The sequence below is a fragment of the Perognathus longimembris genome, chromosome 13 (assembly GCF_023159225.1).
Source record: "Perognathus longimembris pacificus isolate PPM17 chromosome 13, ASM2315922v1, whole genome shotgun sequence".
NCBI lineage: Eukaryota > Metazoa > Chordata > Mammalia > Rodentia > Heteromyidae > Perognathus > Perognathus longimembris.
Window position 1 is genome coordinate 6,446,341 of NC_063173.1, and position 15,462 is coordinate 6,461,802.

Below are 15,462 nucleotides of genomic sequence, written 5' to 3' on the forward strand. Positions count from 1 at the left end.
TCTAAATATTTTTCATAAAAACATGGAATCTTGGATCCCAAATGCTAAATCTGCATTCATAAACAAAAATAAGAGCTGGGTGCTGGTGACTCTCACCTATTATAATCTTAACCACTCAGGAAGCTCAAGATAAGGATCCTGGTTCAAAGTCAGCCTGAGCAGAGGAACTTGACTCATATTTCCAATGAACCATCAGAAAACCAGATCCCGCTAATCAAGATTCATTGTACTCATGAACTGACATGCTGAATTGAAATCCCTTTGGATAACTACTTCGAGATGATAATAAACAAATAAATAAATACAAAATTGTTGAAAAAAGAAAGAAAGAAAGAAACACCAGGCATGGTTCACTTAAGTGGTAGCTAGGAGTTGAAAAGCAGACGGAGAGTGTACGGCTCTGAGATCAGTACCAGCACAAAAAAAGAAAAGAAGAGAAAAGAAACATAAAGGAGGAAATGCTAAACAGAACCCACGTGCCTTGGGGTTTCAGCTATCTTATTCTGCGTGTCAGCAGGAATGGCTTCATAGCACAGGGTACCACACTTAGTTTGATTTTACTTTCTGTATATTCCTAATTATTGATCAAGGAGGCCCGCATTTCCATTTTGAACTTGGGCCTCAAAATGATACTGTAGCTGGTACTGGAAGTCTGGATACATGTTTCTGTCAGGTGCCCGGCATGACCCGAGACAGGCATGTCAACTGTACACTTTAATTGTGCCTCAGATGGAGATTCAGAATCTGGTCTCAGCTGTGTGGGAACTTGCTCGATTTAATCACAGGTCCACAGGTCGTTCATTAGAACTCATGTACTCTCTGGGATGCTTAGGCATACCTATACTTGTAGTACCAATTTATATCTTTCTTTGTTTTTTTTTTTTGCATTTTTTTATTGTCAAAGTGATGTACAGAGGGGTTACAGTTTCATATGTAAGGCAGTGAGTACATTTCTTATTCAACTTGTTAGCTCCTCTATTATTTTCCCCCTGCTTCCCCCCTCCCCATTTCCCTGCTCGCCCATGGGTTGTACAGTTGGTTTACACCATATGGTTTTGTAAGTATTGCTATTGCAATGGTTTGTCTTTTTATCCTTTGTCTTTTGATTTTGGTATTCCCTTTCCCATCCCTAGTTCTAAGACATGTATATACAGTATCCAGGGTACTAAGATCAGGAAGTGAATACAAGAGGAAAAATAAAAAGGGTACGGTTTCACATGACATGTTGAAAATAATTACAACAATGATATACCACTTGTTTCCATAACATGGAGTTCATTTCACTTAGCATCATCTTATGTGTTCATAAGGGCATAGCTATTGGGCCATTGTGATCTTCTGCTATGACTAACCTAAACATGTATTAATTATTCCCTAGTAGGGAAACCATGTTTCTTTGGGTCTGGCTCACTTCACTTAGTTTAATTTTTTCCAAGTCCTTCCATTTCCTTACAAATGGGGCAGTGTTGTTCTTTATGATAGAGGCATAAAATTCCATTGTGTATATGTACCACATTTTCCTGATCCACTCCTCTGCTGAGGGGCATCTGGGTTGGTTCCATATTTTAGCAAAGACAAATTGTGCTGCGATGAACATAGTTGTGCTGGTGGCTTTAGTGTGGTCTTGCTTGTAATCTTTTTGGGTAGATGCCCAAAAGTGGGGCTGCTGGGTCTTAGGGGAGCTCTATGTTTAGCCTTCTGAGGAACCTCCATACTGCTTTCCAGAGTGGTTGAATAAGTTTACATCCCACCAACAATGTAGTAGAATTCCCTTTTGGCCACCTCCCCTCCAGCATTTGTTGTTCTTAGTTTTCCTGATAATGGACATTCTTACTGGGGTGAGGTGGAATATCAAGTGTTGTTTTTTTTTTTTTTTTTTTTTTTTTGGCCAGTCCTGGGGCTTGGACTCAGGGCCTGAGCACTGTCCCTGGCTTCTTCCCGCTCAAGGCTAGCACTCTGCCACTTGAGCCACAGCGCCACTTCTGGCCATTTTCTGTATATGTGGTGCTGGGGAATCGAACCCAGGGCCTCATGTATATGAGGCAGGCACTCTTGCCACTAGGCCATATCCCCAGCCCCTCAAGTGTTGTTTTGATTTGCATTTCTTTTATGGCCAGTGATGTAGAACACTTCTTCATGTGTCTCTTGGCCATTCTCATTTCCTCTTCAGAGAAGTCTCTTTTTAGGTCTTTAGCCCATTTGTTGAGGGGGCTGTTGGTTCTTTGGGGATTTGTTTTGGGGGAATTTAATTTTTTTTTTTTTTTGGCCAGTCCTGGGCTTTGGACTCAGGGCCTGAGCACTGTCCCTGGCTTCTTCCCGCTCAAGGCTAGCACTCTGCCACTTGAGCCACAGCGCCGCTTCTGGCCGTTTTCTGTATATGTGGTGCTGGGGAATCGAACCTAGGGCCTCGGGTATACCGAGGCAGGCACTCTTGCCACTAGGCTATATCCCCAGCCCCGGGAATTTAATTTTTTGAGTTCTACATATATTTTCTTCTCCCATTCTGTGGGTTTTCTGTTTATCTTGCGAGCTATGTCCTTTGCTGTGCAGAAGCTCTGCAGTTTGATGCAGTCCCATTTGTCCAACCTTTCTTTCATTTGTTGCGTTTCTGGGCTATATCTTTCTTGGTACATGTAAAAAGTGTGAGGAAAATAGCACCTACTTACAGATATAGTGCACCAAATAAACCCAACTGCTAACCAAATAAAGCTGTTCAGTAACAAGACATGGCAGGGCAGGTAGGGGCAAAGCACAGCCGGCTTAGGCTCTAGTCTCAATTTAGCCTCTTAGGTGTAAACTTGAAAGGTAGCTGTTTCTCTTTTCTATAATAGGAAGAATAATAGCACCTGTTTCGTAGGAGTTTGTGAGAATAATTCATACAAGGTACCTTCAAAACTGCCTAGTACACAGTAGGAAATTTTATTAGCTGTTTATTATCATTGCCATTATTATTACAGTAACTATGAATACTCATTTTTGTTATTGTTCTTCCTGACTTATAATAAAATAAAAACTGGATTTAAAGTAAAACCCATAGAAATGTAGTTCTGGTTAGTAAAATGAGACTTAAGTGTGTCAATCTGAGAGAATTAAAGGCAATTAAAGGGTGACTTATTCATCTCATCAACAAGGGGCCATGTTCTCAGGCTGGATGCATTTGTAAGCCACGAAGATATGTAAGCTAATGATGTTTATGATTTATCCTCTCAAATTGTTCAGCTCTCATCACACATTAAACTATATCAATAGACTAGATGCTGGTTGTGTGTGTTGGTAGCTCACACCTGTAATCCTAGCTACTCAGGAGGCTAGGATCTGAGGATGGAGAGTTCCTGAGACTCTTATCTCCAATTTACTACAAAAACAACAAGAGCAAAAAACTGGAAGTGGAGCTGGAGCCAAGTGGTAGAGTGTTACCCTTGATCAAAAACCAAAAACAAACCTCAAGGATAGGGCCTAGGCTCTGAGTTCAAGCTCCTGGACTAGCACACACACACACTCACACATACAAACACACACAAAGACTGTATATATGTATGTATGTGTGTATATGTGTATAATATGTGTAGTCTAATAATCTCCGTGTACATTGAAAAGTGTGCTTGTTTTGCCACAATGCAATGAAAACACTAGTTCTAGGGGGACACTGGTAAAGTGTACACCAATGGGACTTGGGTTGACTTTCTCAAAACAGATGGGGCTTCTACCCCAGAATTAGTTTAGCAATTGCAAAATCTTAACTATGTTATACATAAAATAGAAATGATACCTGGTTTGTAGGCTTGGTAGAGTTAAGTTAAACTATGGAGAAAGTCCATTTCCTCCCTATATGTGCATAGAATTTGCTTCCTAAACTGCTATCTCTCGTAGGAAGAAAAAAACATTTATTCTTTATACTTTGAGACTCTTTAGCATTGTACTCATTCTTTCAATCATTTGCATTTTTAATTGCATCCATAATTGTAGAATAAAAGGCTTTGTTATACAAGGCTGCCAATTTTATCCTGAAATAGAAAGGAAGAAAATTTGTTGAGATCTGGGGGAACTTCTTTGTTCTGAAATCACAGTCTACTACTGATATGGGGGGGGGATGGTTGTTGTTGTTTTTAATTGCTATATGACAATAGAAAGAAATACCACATGTGACCCTTCCGTTGACACTTTTCTTTTGTTATCCCACTATAAACCATGCTTTAGAATCTAGGTTTATCATCATCATCATCATCATCATCAGTGGTTGTCCTATTTGTTCATTCATCTATCCATTCAGAAAACCTTTTCTGACCCATAACCATCCACCTCATTCTAGATTCTGGGTATAAAAGGATTAACAAGGCATCTTTTCTGCCATTGGGAAGCTCAACCTCCTCTCTGTAAAACTGGATTCTGCTTCTTAGCTCTCACACTGTAATAATCACACATCTAGAAATCTCTCTAGAAGAGATACTTGGTCTGATAGTTCAAACCTGCCACCTCCAAAGGCAGACAGGTCTCCATGGAAAAGCTCCATCTACTGATGGGGCTTAGGGAAAAGAATAGGTGACAGGGGGAGGGGCAAAAAGACTGAAGGGTTTTTCACCTAGGAGCAAAGAGACAAAGACATTTTCTTTCAGTCTTGACATTTGAAGGGTACTTGACACCTTAGAGAAATGCTTTCATACTCCTTAAATGATGAGAGAGAGAGAGAGAGAGAGAAAGAGAGAGAGAGAGAGAGAGAAGAGAAGAGAGAGAAAGTACCAGGGCTTGAACTCAGGACCTGTACCTACAATACTGTTATTAGGTTTAAATGTAGTTGGGAGTGAGGCTTGGTACATGAGGTCTTGGATTATAGATGACGTGGCCCACCTATACTTTGCTTTATCTTCTCAGCTTCTCAGTGGTTTCCCTGGTCTGGGCATTCTACTCATCCTGTTACCAACTGTTCCAGTTGATCATGTCATTCTCCAAAGCATCAGTATGAACGTTTGTGCCTGTGTGTGTGTGTGTGTGTGTGTGTGTGTGTGTGTGTGTGTGTATGTGTGCGTATGAGTGTGTATTGAGGGACAAATGGTGGACAGAGGCAGCAGTGGTCCTCACTAGACACTGTGTTGAGAATCAACTATTCAACTTGTGCGTGGGAATGGGAAGGGAAAATTGGGAGAGAGTGAGGGAAGGAGTAACATTGTCCCAAAAGCAATGTACTCATTACCTGACTTATGTAACTGTAACCCATTTCTACATTACTTTTATAAAAACAAGAAAAATTAAATAAAAAATAAAAACAAGGAAAAGAAAGAAAAAACCCATAGGTCTTAGACATATTAGGCAAGCACTCTACCACCAAGATTTTAAGAAAGGTAATTCTGAATTTGGTAGTATTTCCTATTATGCTGCATCATATTTTATTCAACAAAATTTTGAATGACTAAATGATGATGTTGTGAAATAAGCTTGCTTGAATGAATCAATGATTGTCAGCTAACCCCACGCCAAGCGCTAGGCACAGGAATGCACACAGTCTTTCGTGTTCTCTGAGGACAACAGCTGAGAACGCATTAAGTATAAGGCTGGAAGGAAGGAGATAAAATCTGCCTTTTCACGATGTCCACAGCTTTCATGACCTTGTTTTACATGTCCTCATGAAATCCACAGCCAAGTGAAGTTGGAGGCAGCGCTGCCATTGGATGAGGCCTGGAATAAGGCTGTCTTACACTCCGTTCCTCGGAATCTAGTGAGGTTAGCTACCCACAAGTCAGTGGGGGTAGAAAGCAGAGTGGAATGATTTACTACTGTTCAAATAAACCCCAGATGGCAGTGTCTTTCATGTATGAGATCATGTGGCTTTTAGTTCCTTAATCAAGCATGTGGGAATAACCCAAAGAAAAGCCTATCAGGATGAAGTGTTCTCGGTGAGATGTGTTTTCTCAAGTTTGCCCTTAGTGGGACCTCTAGCCTTACGTTTTCTAGACTAGAAAGACTGTTGAGGTGAGATGCCATGATGCACTAGGCACTTTATCAATTAAATCATTAATTGAAACTTATAGGTCCAGTGTTGGTATCTATACCTCAAGGAGCTTTACCATGTGACTTTAATAACTGGTCACTGTTTTCATTGTAGGTTGCCTAATTGTAAAGATTAAAAAGGATAATAATTGTGATTCACATACACATGGGCTATCAGGAAAAAAATCCTTCTAATAATGATCTGAATACTATTTGAATTGCTTATAGATCTAGACCATGAATAGTGTTCGTATTCACTTCTGTATCCTTAACATCTACAGCGGGCTGACTCAATGTAGGTAAGCACATGCATCATATTTATTTACTAAAGGAACCAATGCACTAATAACTTAATTCATGGAAATAGTATGGAGAATCATGAGGCCACTGGTGGCTCAGGCCTGTGACCCTAGCTACTCAAGAGGCTGAGATCTGTGGATGGTTGTTCAAAGCCAGCCTGTGTGGGAAAGTCCATGAGATCCTAATCTCAGCCACTTCTAGCTAGAAGTGGAGCTGCGGTTCAAGAGGTAGAATGCTAGCCTTGAGCAAAAAGAGCTCAGGGGCCGTATCGAGGCTCCGAGGTCAAGCCACAGGACTGGCACAAAAATGTGTAGAAATACGAAAACCCCAAAGTTACCAGGAAGCTTGTCCTTTCCTTGCTTAGGGCAAGAAAACCTACCTGTTCACAACCAATTCTACAGTGGCTCGGTCCTGCAGGGAAAAAGTGTCCTTTCCAGTAAATGATGACCATCACCCCACACCTATCAACTCTTCCCCCCGTACCAGGCATTTAAGTACAGTAGTTCATTAAATCCTCACAACCACTTTATGGCAGCCTGTTATAATTCCATTTTCAAAGACGGAGAAGTAAAGGCGAGAGAGACGGCTTTAATTTTTTCAAGGACACAGAACTGTGAAGTGACCTGACTATGATTCAAAAATGTCTCTGTTTCTCATCTGGCAGAATCTGTGCTCTGAAACACCACTCTATACAATGCCTTGCAAACAGGGCCAGAATGGCTCTGCCATGTCTAATCCAGCTCTGTGATCTGAGGAGGATCACGTAACTTCTCTGAGTTGCTTCTTTATCTGTAGTTTGAAGGCAGTATCCCTGACTTGTAGGGTTGCTGGGAGAATTATTTAGGATAATAAATGTAAAATACCAGCTTAATAATTGACTCAAGAAAAGCACATGACAAATACTTTCTCCACTTCCACTTCTTCAGCTAGGACAAGAATAACTACTTTGCAAATTAGCTCCAAACCAAGGGTCTAAGGATCCCTGAGATATTAAATGCAGAACTGTAAGATGCTCTCTTCTGATTATGTATTATGTCACTAGTTTGGGATCCTTTCTCTGTCTTTAAGCTATAAATTGTTTTCTATTAGTGAGGGTTTGCCTTATATTAACAGTGGTGACATCATTTTAAAAGAGTCATAGGGAATGGGAAATAGAGTGAACTCTATATAGAAGATGTTAGCATTATTTGATGATTTTTTTTTCTCTCACCTTATGTTTGCTAGAACATACCAGGTCATGATAAAGAATGCATTACATACTTTGGGCCAAGAGAACTTTTGGGTTAACTCCTGTAAGACCTTCAAGAATGAATTCAGATACTCCTACAGTAGGAAGCAGTAAAAACTCCAGAATTTTCTAGAGCTAAATGAGGTGTTTGAATATTAAGCTGTAGATTTGGTCCTCACTGTGTTTGAGTTTTTTCTGGACAGATGTGATAGTTTCTGCTGAGTTCTCAGTGTCTGTTATAGGCTCAGGCACTGAACATACACCCAAAAGATGCTTCATGAAGCAAACAGAGATAATAGCTCTGAGTCTTTTACCCAAACTTGAAACAGAGAAGTTACTTCTTTGAATTCTCCAAATCACTCTCGTGTAGTAACAAATGAGTACAAGCCATGTTTTTCTTCCACACAAGCCAAGTGACTCTACTCCCATTGGTAGACTCACACTTTTGGTTCTCTGTGTTCTGCCACTGGCCTGGATGTGTTTCTTCTCCTTTATCAAAAGACAAGCTTGGAGTCTAGCCATCTGAACTTCTGAGTAATCCCAGTCCCCATTTCCTTTGACCTTAGCAGAGGAGATAAGGAAACATACAGCTTTCTAGGCATCCACAAAGGAGGACAGATACTCTTAGGAGAGGAACACAAATATGCAACACCTATATGCATCTGATCATATAAAATAGTATTTATCGAACTGAACTCCAGGAAATAGAAACAAGAGGTTTTTTTTTCTCTTGTTACTGTTGTCTTTTCCTTTTGTCTCATTTGTTTATTTATCTGTCTTTGTGAGGGTAAGCAGGGACACAGAAATGAAGGGACAAAGGGTGAACAAATACAGCAGTAATACTAGACACTATGGTGAAAATGAATTATACAGCTTGTGGGTGGGGATAGGAGGGAAAATCTTGGAGAGAGGGGGAAGGAATGACGTTCAAAAAGAAATGCACTTTTCACTTGATTTATGTAACTGTAGCCCCTCAGTATATCACCTTTATAATAATGATAAAAATGCATGAAAGGGGGACAAAAGATTAAGACTGGAAGGGGAAATGGTGGAGAATGATGGAAGAAGTGACGCTGATTAAGACACACTGTACTCATAACCTGACTTACGGAATTGCAATCTCTTTATATACAACTGCTTAGTAATAATTTTAAAAATAGTATTTAAAAAGGAAGATCCCCAGTAGAAGCTGAGCCTCGCTGACAATGGCCAGATTCAGGGGGGAGGACACAGCTTAGAGAATGGAAATTCAATGGTGAGAACACAGCATAGAGGAGGAGCAGGCAGCCCTGGCTTTACCCGGCTCCCGCCGAGGGTCTGGAGGAGCAGCCCGGGCGACTCAACGCAGGCTCACTTGACAAACTAATCATGTACATGTGAAACATTTTTTTTTTTTTTTTGCCAGTCCTGGGGCTTGAACTCAGGGCCTGAGCACTGTCCCTATCTTCTTTTTGCTCAAGTCTAGCCCTCTGCCACTTGAGCCACAGCGCCACTTCTGGCCATTTTCTATATATGTGGTACTGGGGAATTGAACCCAGAGCCTCATGTATATGAGGCAGGCACTCTTGCCACTAGGCCATATCCCCAGCCCCGTATGAAACATTTTAAAAGGCACGTATCCACATGTTAATGCTTTATTTACTTCTTTTTAAGGGGGTGGGGATAGAATCCAGGGCGACATACAGATTGGGAAAGTAGCTCCGTGATAGAGCAACACCCTTTCCCCAGCCATTTCAAAAATGATACAACTCTAAGTTTCAAGGCATAGCAAATACAAAATACAGACAGCTCATCACACGAAACATATCCAAGTTATTCTCATAGAACATCGACATAAAGTGACAATCCATTTCACCTTTACAGCACTACAACAGTGTTTTAAACATCTCACGCAAAAGATTAACAGAAGGAAAACAATGACAGCTCGGGAATAGAGCGGGTGGCCTTCAGTTCAAAACACTGCTTGAAGCAGTGCTGATTACCTTCTCTTCCCCTCAAGAATTTATGCAAACAAATGCTACCACCCGGCAGGATCATTTCTAGCAGGGGTAGGAAGCCAGCTTCTGCATCATCTCCAGAAGGTATATACCTTCTCCAACATGGGCCAGAGGCAGGGCTGGGAGGGAAATAAGGAGAGGAAGAGGGAGACAGAGACAGACAGACAGACACACAGAGAGGCAGTCTCTCTCTGTGTCTGGAGTAGGGATAGAGGGAGGGAAAGAAAGAGAAAGAAAAAGAGGGATTAAGGAAGAGAGAAGGAGAGAACAAGGGAGGGATAGTGTAAGAGGTGGAGAGAGTGAGAGAGTAAGAAAGAAGAAAGATGCATACAGGATAGAGAGCAAAGGAAATGGGGAGGAATTGAGAGAGACGCCCCAGAGGGAAAGGAAAAGTAGTTTTGCAGTTGCAGTCAAATATTGTACGAACTCAGATAAACTGTTATAGAAGAAAAAGGCTGCTTCCAACTTAGGTTTTGACTTTGTGTAAAAATATGACTAATAACTCAAGAAAGCCCATATGTCCTGTGGCACACTACATCCTGTTTAGCAAAACCCTCCAGAGATTTCTGTCTGAGTCTGCCTTCTCCGTTACTCTCTCTCTTAACCCGAGTTCCCACGTGGCACTGACAGCAGCTAGCGGGGAATCGGCGACAGTTGGACACCAGAGGTGGAATGGTTTATGCAGAAGCGTGGGTTTGTGGGTTGGAAATCTCACTCTGAAACACACAGCTGTGTGAGCAACTATGCTCTCTTCTGCAGCCTCAGTTTCCTCTTCTGTCAATTACAGAGTGGACTTGGTGATGGCCAAATGTCCCTTGAGCCCTTGAGTTACAGACTGCTAAAAAGCAATGAAGGTGACAATACTCCTAGATACCATTTTGAGAGGAAAGGGACATGCTCCTTGTCTTCCATTTATATAGCACGACAGACTCTGCGACTCATTGGAGTGAGCATGAGGTTGACTTTCTAAAATAATCACATGCCAGTTGGCAGGTAAAGTGAGACACTCCACAAAATTCCCAGAGCTAAAGTTGTATTAAAAAATGAAATGAAACAGAGGTGGAAATAACGGAATTCGGAATTCTTCCTGGTAAGGCAAACCGTTCAGGCTTTCTGAGTCATTTCATGTTCTTGCATCTTTCCTTGTTCTGTGTTTTCACACTTCCTGAGAAGGCTAGGAGCACTGTAAAGTTCTTCCTTTCAGAGCTTACAAACATAAAACCTGTATTCTTTCCCATTGTGTGTCTCCAAGAGTCATTTAGATGCTGAGGTCAGCCCTCTAGGGGCTGCGTATTAGTAACGGAACATTTGAAAACCAAGTGGCTTTTGTGTATTGAAGGACTTTGAATGTAATGTTAAGCATATTTGAGTCTTCTTTAAAAACTCTCCTCCTTTCAATACGGTCTCTTCCACTTCTTTTCATGCTAAATTTTATTTGCTATTTTGGGCATAACTATTTGATTCAAATTAATACCATTTTCAAATAAGTGTGCATATTCTACATACTATTTTAGTCTTGCATTTAATTTTCCTGATCTTCTGCAACTTAATTAAAAGCTATTATCATTATATTTCCATTGAAGTTCTTCTAGTACTTAATTAACAATATTTTAATACATCATATTGTTAATAAGCTATACCACTGAATAATGTTTCCTCCTAGTTTTAGTCAATAAAACCATTGCAATTGAACTCACATATTTATCTCTATTCTATTAACCCAATGGGCTTAGCACTATTTGCTACCCACAAGTAAAACATTTCAGGATTCAAAAATATTTTTTTTGTGTGTCATGAATTCCATCAATGCAATACAAGTAAAGAGAACAGCAAGAGCCATCAGATTTGGCATGTTACTATAAGAAATGCTCTACAGTGAGTCCCGGTAGAGGACCTTTCATAGATGACAAGGAAGTACATCCGGGAAACACTGCAATGCAGATGGGCAAATCTGTAAGCTTGGTGGTCTGTTTTCTTTTTCAGGGTTTTTAAGATACTGGGATTCTCTCAAGAAGGAATCCTCTGTTTGTCAGAGGCACCAGTCAGTGAGAGTTGCCACCTTCCAGAGCCCTTCCCTCTTCTTGGCCTGGCTGTTCCTATCTGATACACAGGAACAATCATGTTATGGCTCAAGTGGAGCCAAGGACAATTTTAACTGGAGCACATCGTGAGTATCTACAATATGACTTTCTAGAGGAAACAGGAATTGAGGGGTTAGGAGGGAAGGATGAGCCCTCAAGTAAGATGTAGATGGAATTCTGGGCCACAACAGGAAGTGGAAAATCCAAAGGGTCCCTCCAAACAGTATGTACATGCATTTAACCACTTGTCGGGCACCACTTTCTCCCTGGTAGTACCAACGCTATGTCTCCACTGATGAAGGTTAGAAGCAATGTAGGACACTGGCGCTAGGGAAAGGGGCATGTGCACTCAAGAGACAACTATAAGGAACAAACAACGGGGGCTCCTTTTTTTTTTCTTTACCACATTTTCAGGTCAATCATTTTTTTCTTTCTAGCAAATTAAGGAGAATCATTAATTTACAGGCTAGGGAATAATGAACTTTTATGATCAGAGAAATGACTGACAATGAGATTTCACAGAAGGAAGTCTTTCTACCCAAACTTAGGGGGGGGGGAATTCACCCTGGTTCTTGAGAAGAATAATGCCGATTTCACATCATTAGGTCCAAATTAGCCTAGTCAACATCAAGAAAGTTAGGAAATGTCCAGGGATTTGGCCCATGTGTTCCAAGGTGTATCACAAGTGGAGATTATTTCTTCTCATCAGCTCTACTGCAAACTATGCTAAGAACGTTACCCTGCATTCTGTTAAAGAAAGATGTGCTCCTGTATTCCCCAAACCCAAGTGGCCCAGGCAGGAGAAGAGAAAGTTCAAGGCCAGCTTACTGGGCTACAGAGTGAAACCCTGTTTCAAACCAACAAGGAAACAAAACTTAATAAAAGCAGGAGATTTTTAAATAATCTAGCTTAATACTATTCTTTCAAGTTCTTCGGACACGGTTCAGCAGCAGGTCTTTGAGCATAGACTCACGGAGGCCTGTTCCATAAGGAAGAGCCTTTTCCCCAAGCCAGATTCCCTTGTCTACCTGACGTAGAGCGAGCGCTTCTGGTTGGTTCGCAGGGAGCCGGAGCCGGAACTCATGCTGTGGTTCATCATCTGCTCTCGCAGGTCATGGATTTTAGCCTCAAACCGAGCGTAATCTGGGAATTAAAAACAAAGATGAGGAGGTGAGTCCAATACCTTGGGAGAATTAGGCGGTCAAGACAGCCAGCTGCCCCTCTGGTTGGCCTCTTTACCAAACACCAGGGCGGATGGCTCAACTTCAGCCGGGTGCACAGGACACGTTGTTTTCAATCCACAGACTTTCACCAGACAGAAAGGACAAATAGGTTCCTCCCCATAAGCTACGTAGAAAACATGGGGTCTTCAGATCTCCTGGAGCTCAGAGAGAGCAACATGGAAGGGGAAGGAAGGGGTGTTAGGAAAAAGTCAGGCAGTACCCTCCTGTGGATGGGGCCATCTCTGATTTGCCTGTAGTCATTGATATAGATACCTGCATGTGACACACACACACACACACACACACACACACACACACACACACACACACCCCAACACAAGAGAAAACCTGAATTAAGATCGACAGATGCGTGTCAGGGTCAATATCCTGATTAGAATACTGTGCTGTAATTTTGGGGGGGGGGGGAATGGGGAAGTTGAATAAAGGACACATAAGTTGCTTGCATTGTTCTTTTACAGCTGCACGTGAAGCTATAATTATCTCAAAATTATATTAAGGAGAGGGAGGAAAAGTCCACGGAATTCCTAATTTCATGGGGGCCGAAAAGAGTCTCCAGTTATTACCCTCAGCATGATAAACCAGAGAATCTGCTGTTTGGTGACAAATTTTGTAAGAAACACAGTTTAACTAGGTCACCCCTGCCCTGGCCTGAAAGCTGCTAGAAGTGGATCGCTGGGGTTAATACCTCAGTTTACAACATAACTTTGTCTACATACTATCAATTCTAAGATGAACAATATACTTAAATTTTAGGAGGCTGAAGCTAAAGAAAAGCCAAAATTACTGTCATGTGAAATATGTTTTAGAAAAGTTCCAACTTTAATATATTATTCCTTAAAAATCAAGGAAACAAAATATAGGTATTTTATTACATTAGTCATTAGCACAATACTTTTTGCATGTAGAGCTAATAAGAATAAACAACGTAGTAATTGGTTTAAAGGTACTAACTCAGTTATCATGGAAAATGAAATCCTTTTAAGTTTTGATTATTTTTTATCACAACCTAGATATTTTTCTATCATTAATTTAGCAGAGAAGTGTTTTGCTTTAGGAAAATCCAGTAAGTGAGGGACTTAAATGACCCACAAATAAATATAAAAAGTATTTACTCAAATCATAAAGGGCTATTAATTATAAGAAAACAGATCATGAATATTTTAATTGCAATTCTATTTCAAAACCACTTCATTTTTCAATTCAGCTTATTAACAACTTTTCATGAAAACAAGGATAAGTAAATTGATGATCTACTTAGAGGGTATATCAAATTCTTTATCATGAAAGTCCCTCAAAATGACTTAATTTCAATCTATAGCATATTTATTGATTATTGTACAGTAAGCTTTCTTAAAGGGTTTGGTATTCATTTTGAACCATAAGCATCAGAAATACAATAAGCTTCAAATGTTATATTCAAAGGATAGTATATATTTTTTTCTTATTTATTGTCAAAGTGATATACAGGCAGGTTACAGTTTCATACGTTAGGCCTTGGGTACATTTCTTGTACTGTTTGTTACCTCCTCCCTCATTCCCCCCTCCCCCTCCCCCCTTTTCCTCTCCCCACCATGAGATGTTCAGTTGGTTTACACCAAATGGTTTTGCAAGAATTGCTTTTGGAGTTGTTTGTCTTTTTAAAAGGATAGTATCTTAACTATAAGGACATAATAGCTGCCTAGTAATCTCAAGTACTTAAGTAAAGTGAAGCATTATTTAGATTTAAAAGGCTTCCTATTAAAGTGTAACTTTGAATAAGTCTTAAGCAATGAAATAAGCAGAACACATATTTAAACAAAAAGATACTGACCTTAACTTTATTGCATTCCATTATGCTAGTGAGAGAACACACACACACACACACACACACACACACACACACACACCATTGATGTAATACTGCATGCAGATTTCAGTCATCTTTAGCAAGTCCTATTATCTAGCTAGTTACCCAGGTCAGTTAACATTCACTGCTTGCTATATAACAGGCACTATGGCTAGTGCTTAGTGGGCATTATCTCATTTTTATTCTGAAGTACAAAACAAAATCCACGAATGCTGTAAAAATTTTAGCTACATAAAAAAGAATAAAGATGAGTAATTGCTCTGATCTGTTCTGCCTTCTTCCACACTGTGGTCCTACCCCATAGCTTAGCTTTAAGGGACGGTTGTGTCTTCAGTTTACAGATGTGTGGCTATACGTACACAGTATGTGAACACAACCATGTTCTCATACATGATACTATATCTTACATTGTGCTAAGTGGTTTTACTCCCTTTTAAATGGGATCATCTCCTACCTTCTTCCAACTATATAAATATCATTTATCTTAATAGCCTTTCTTCATTGTGCTCTATACTTAGACTAGTGTTTTTTAATAATTCCTGTATCACTAGGTGTTTTGTATGTCTGGATTTCTGCTTCATAAACATCTGTGTAGATAGATATTCATGTTGATGGGGGGTTAGTATACCACCACAATCGAAAGAGTTGCTTAACACTGCATAAAAACCATATAGCCCCACTTGGCATTTCTCAGGGAAGAAAATGAGGTAGCCACGGACACACAGGAACTACTAATGTCCTCTGATTTCTGCTCAGTAGTGCCTCCTGCTAACCCCTGTGTACC

At 40.4% G+C, this 15,462-nt stretch overlaps 1 protein-coding gene across 12 annotated transcripts in view; it reads right to left on the reverse strand.

Annotated features, from left to right (window-relative positions):
• The window catches only part of Dlg2 (discs large MAGUK scaffold protein 2), a 1,704,707-nt gene that overhangs the window by 120,801 nt on the left and 1,568,444 nt on the right, over positions 1-15,462 (reverse strand). For all 12 annotated transcript variants that reach the window (XM_048360010.1, XM_048360014.1, XM_048360019.1 and 9 more), the window contains one exon: positions 12,617-12,731. In XM_048360010.1, the coding sequence (XP_048215967.1) occupies positions 12,617-12,731 (115 nt within the window). The remainder of the gene's footprint in view (positions 1-12,616; positions 12,732-15,462) is intronic.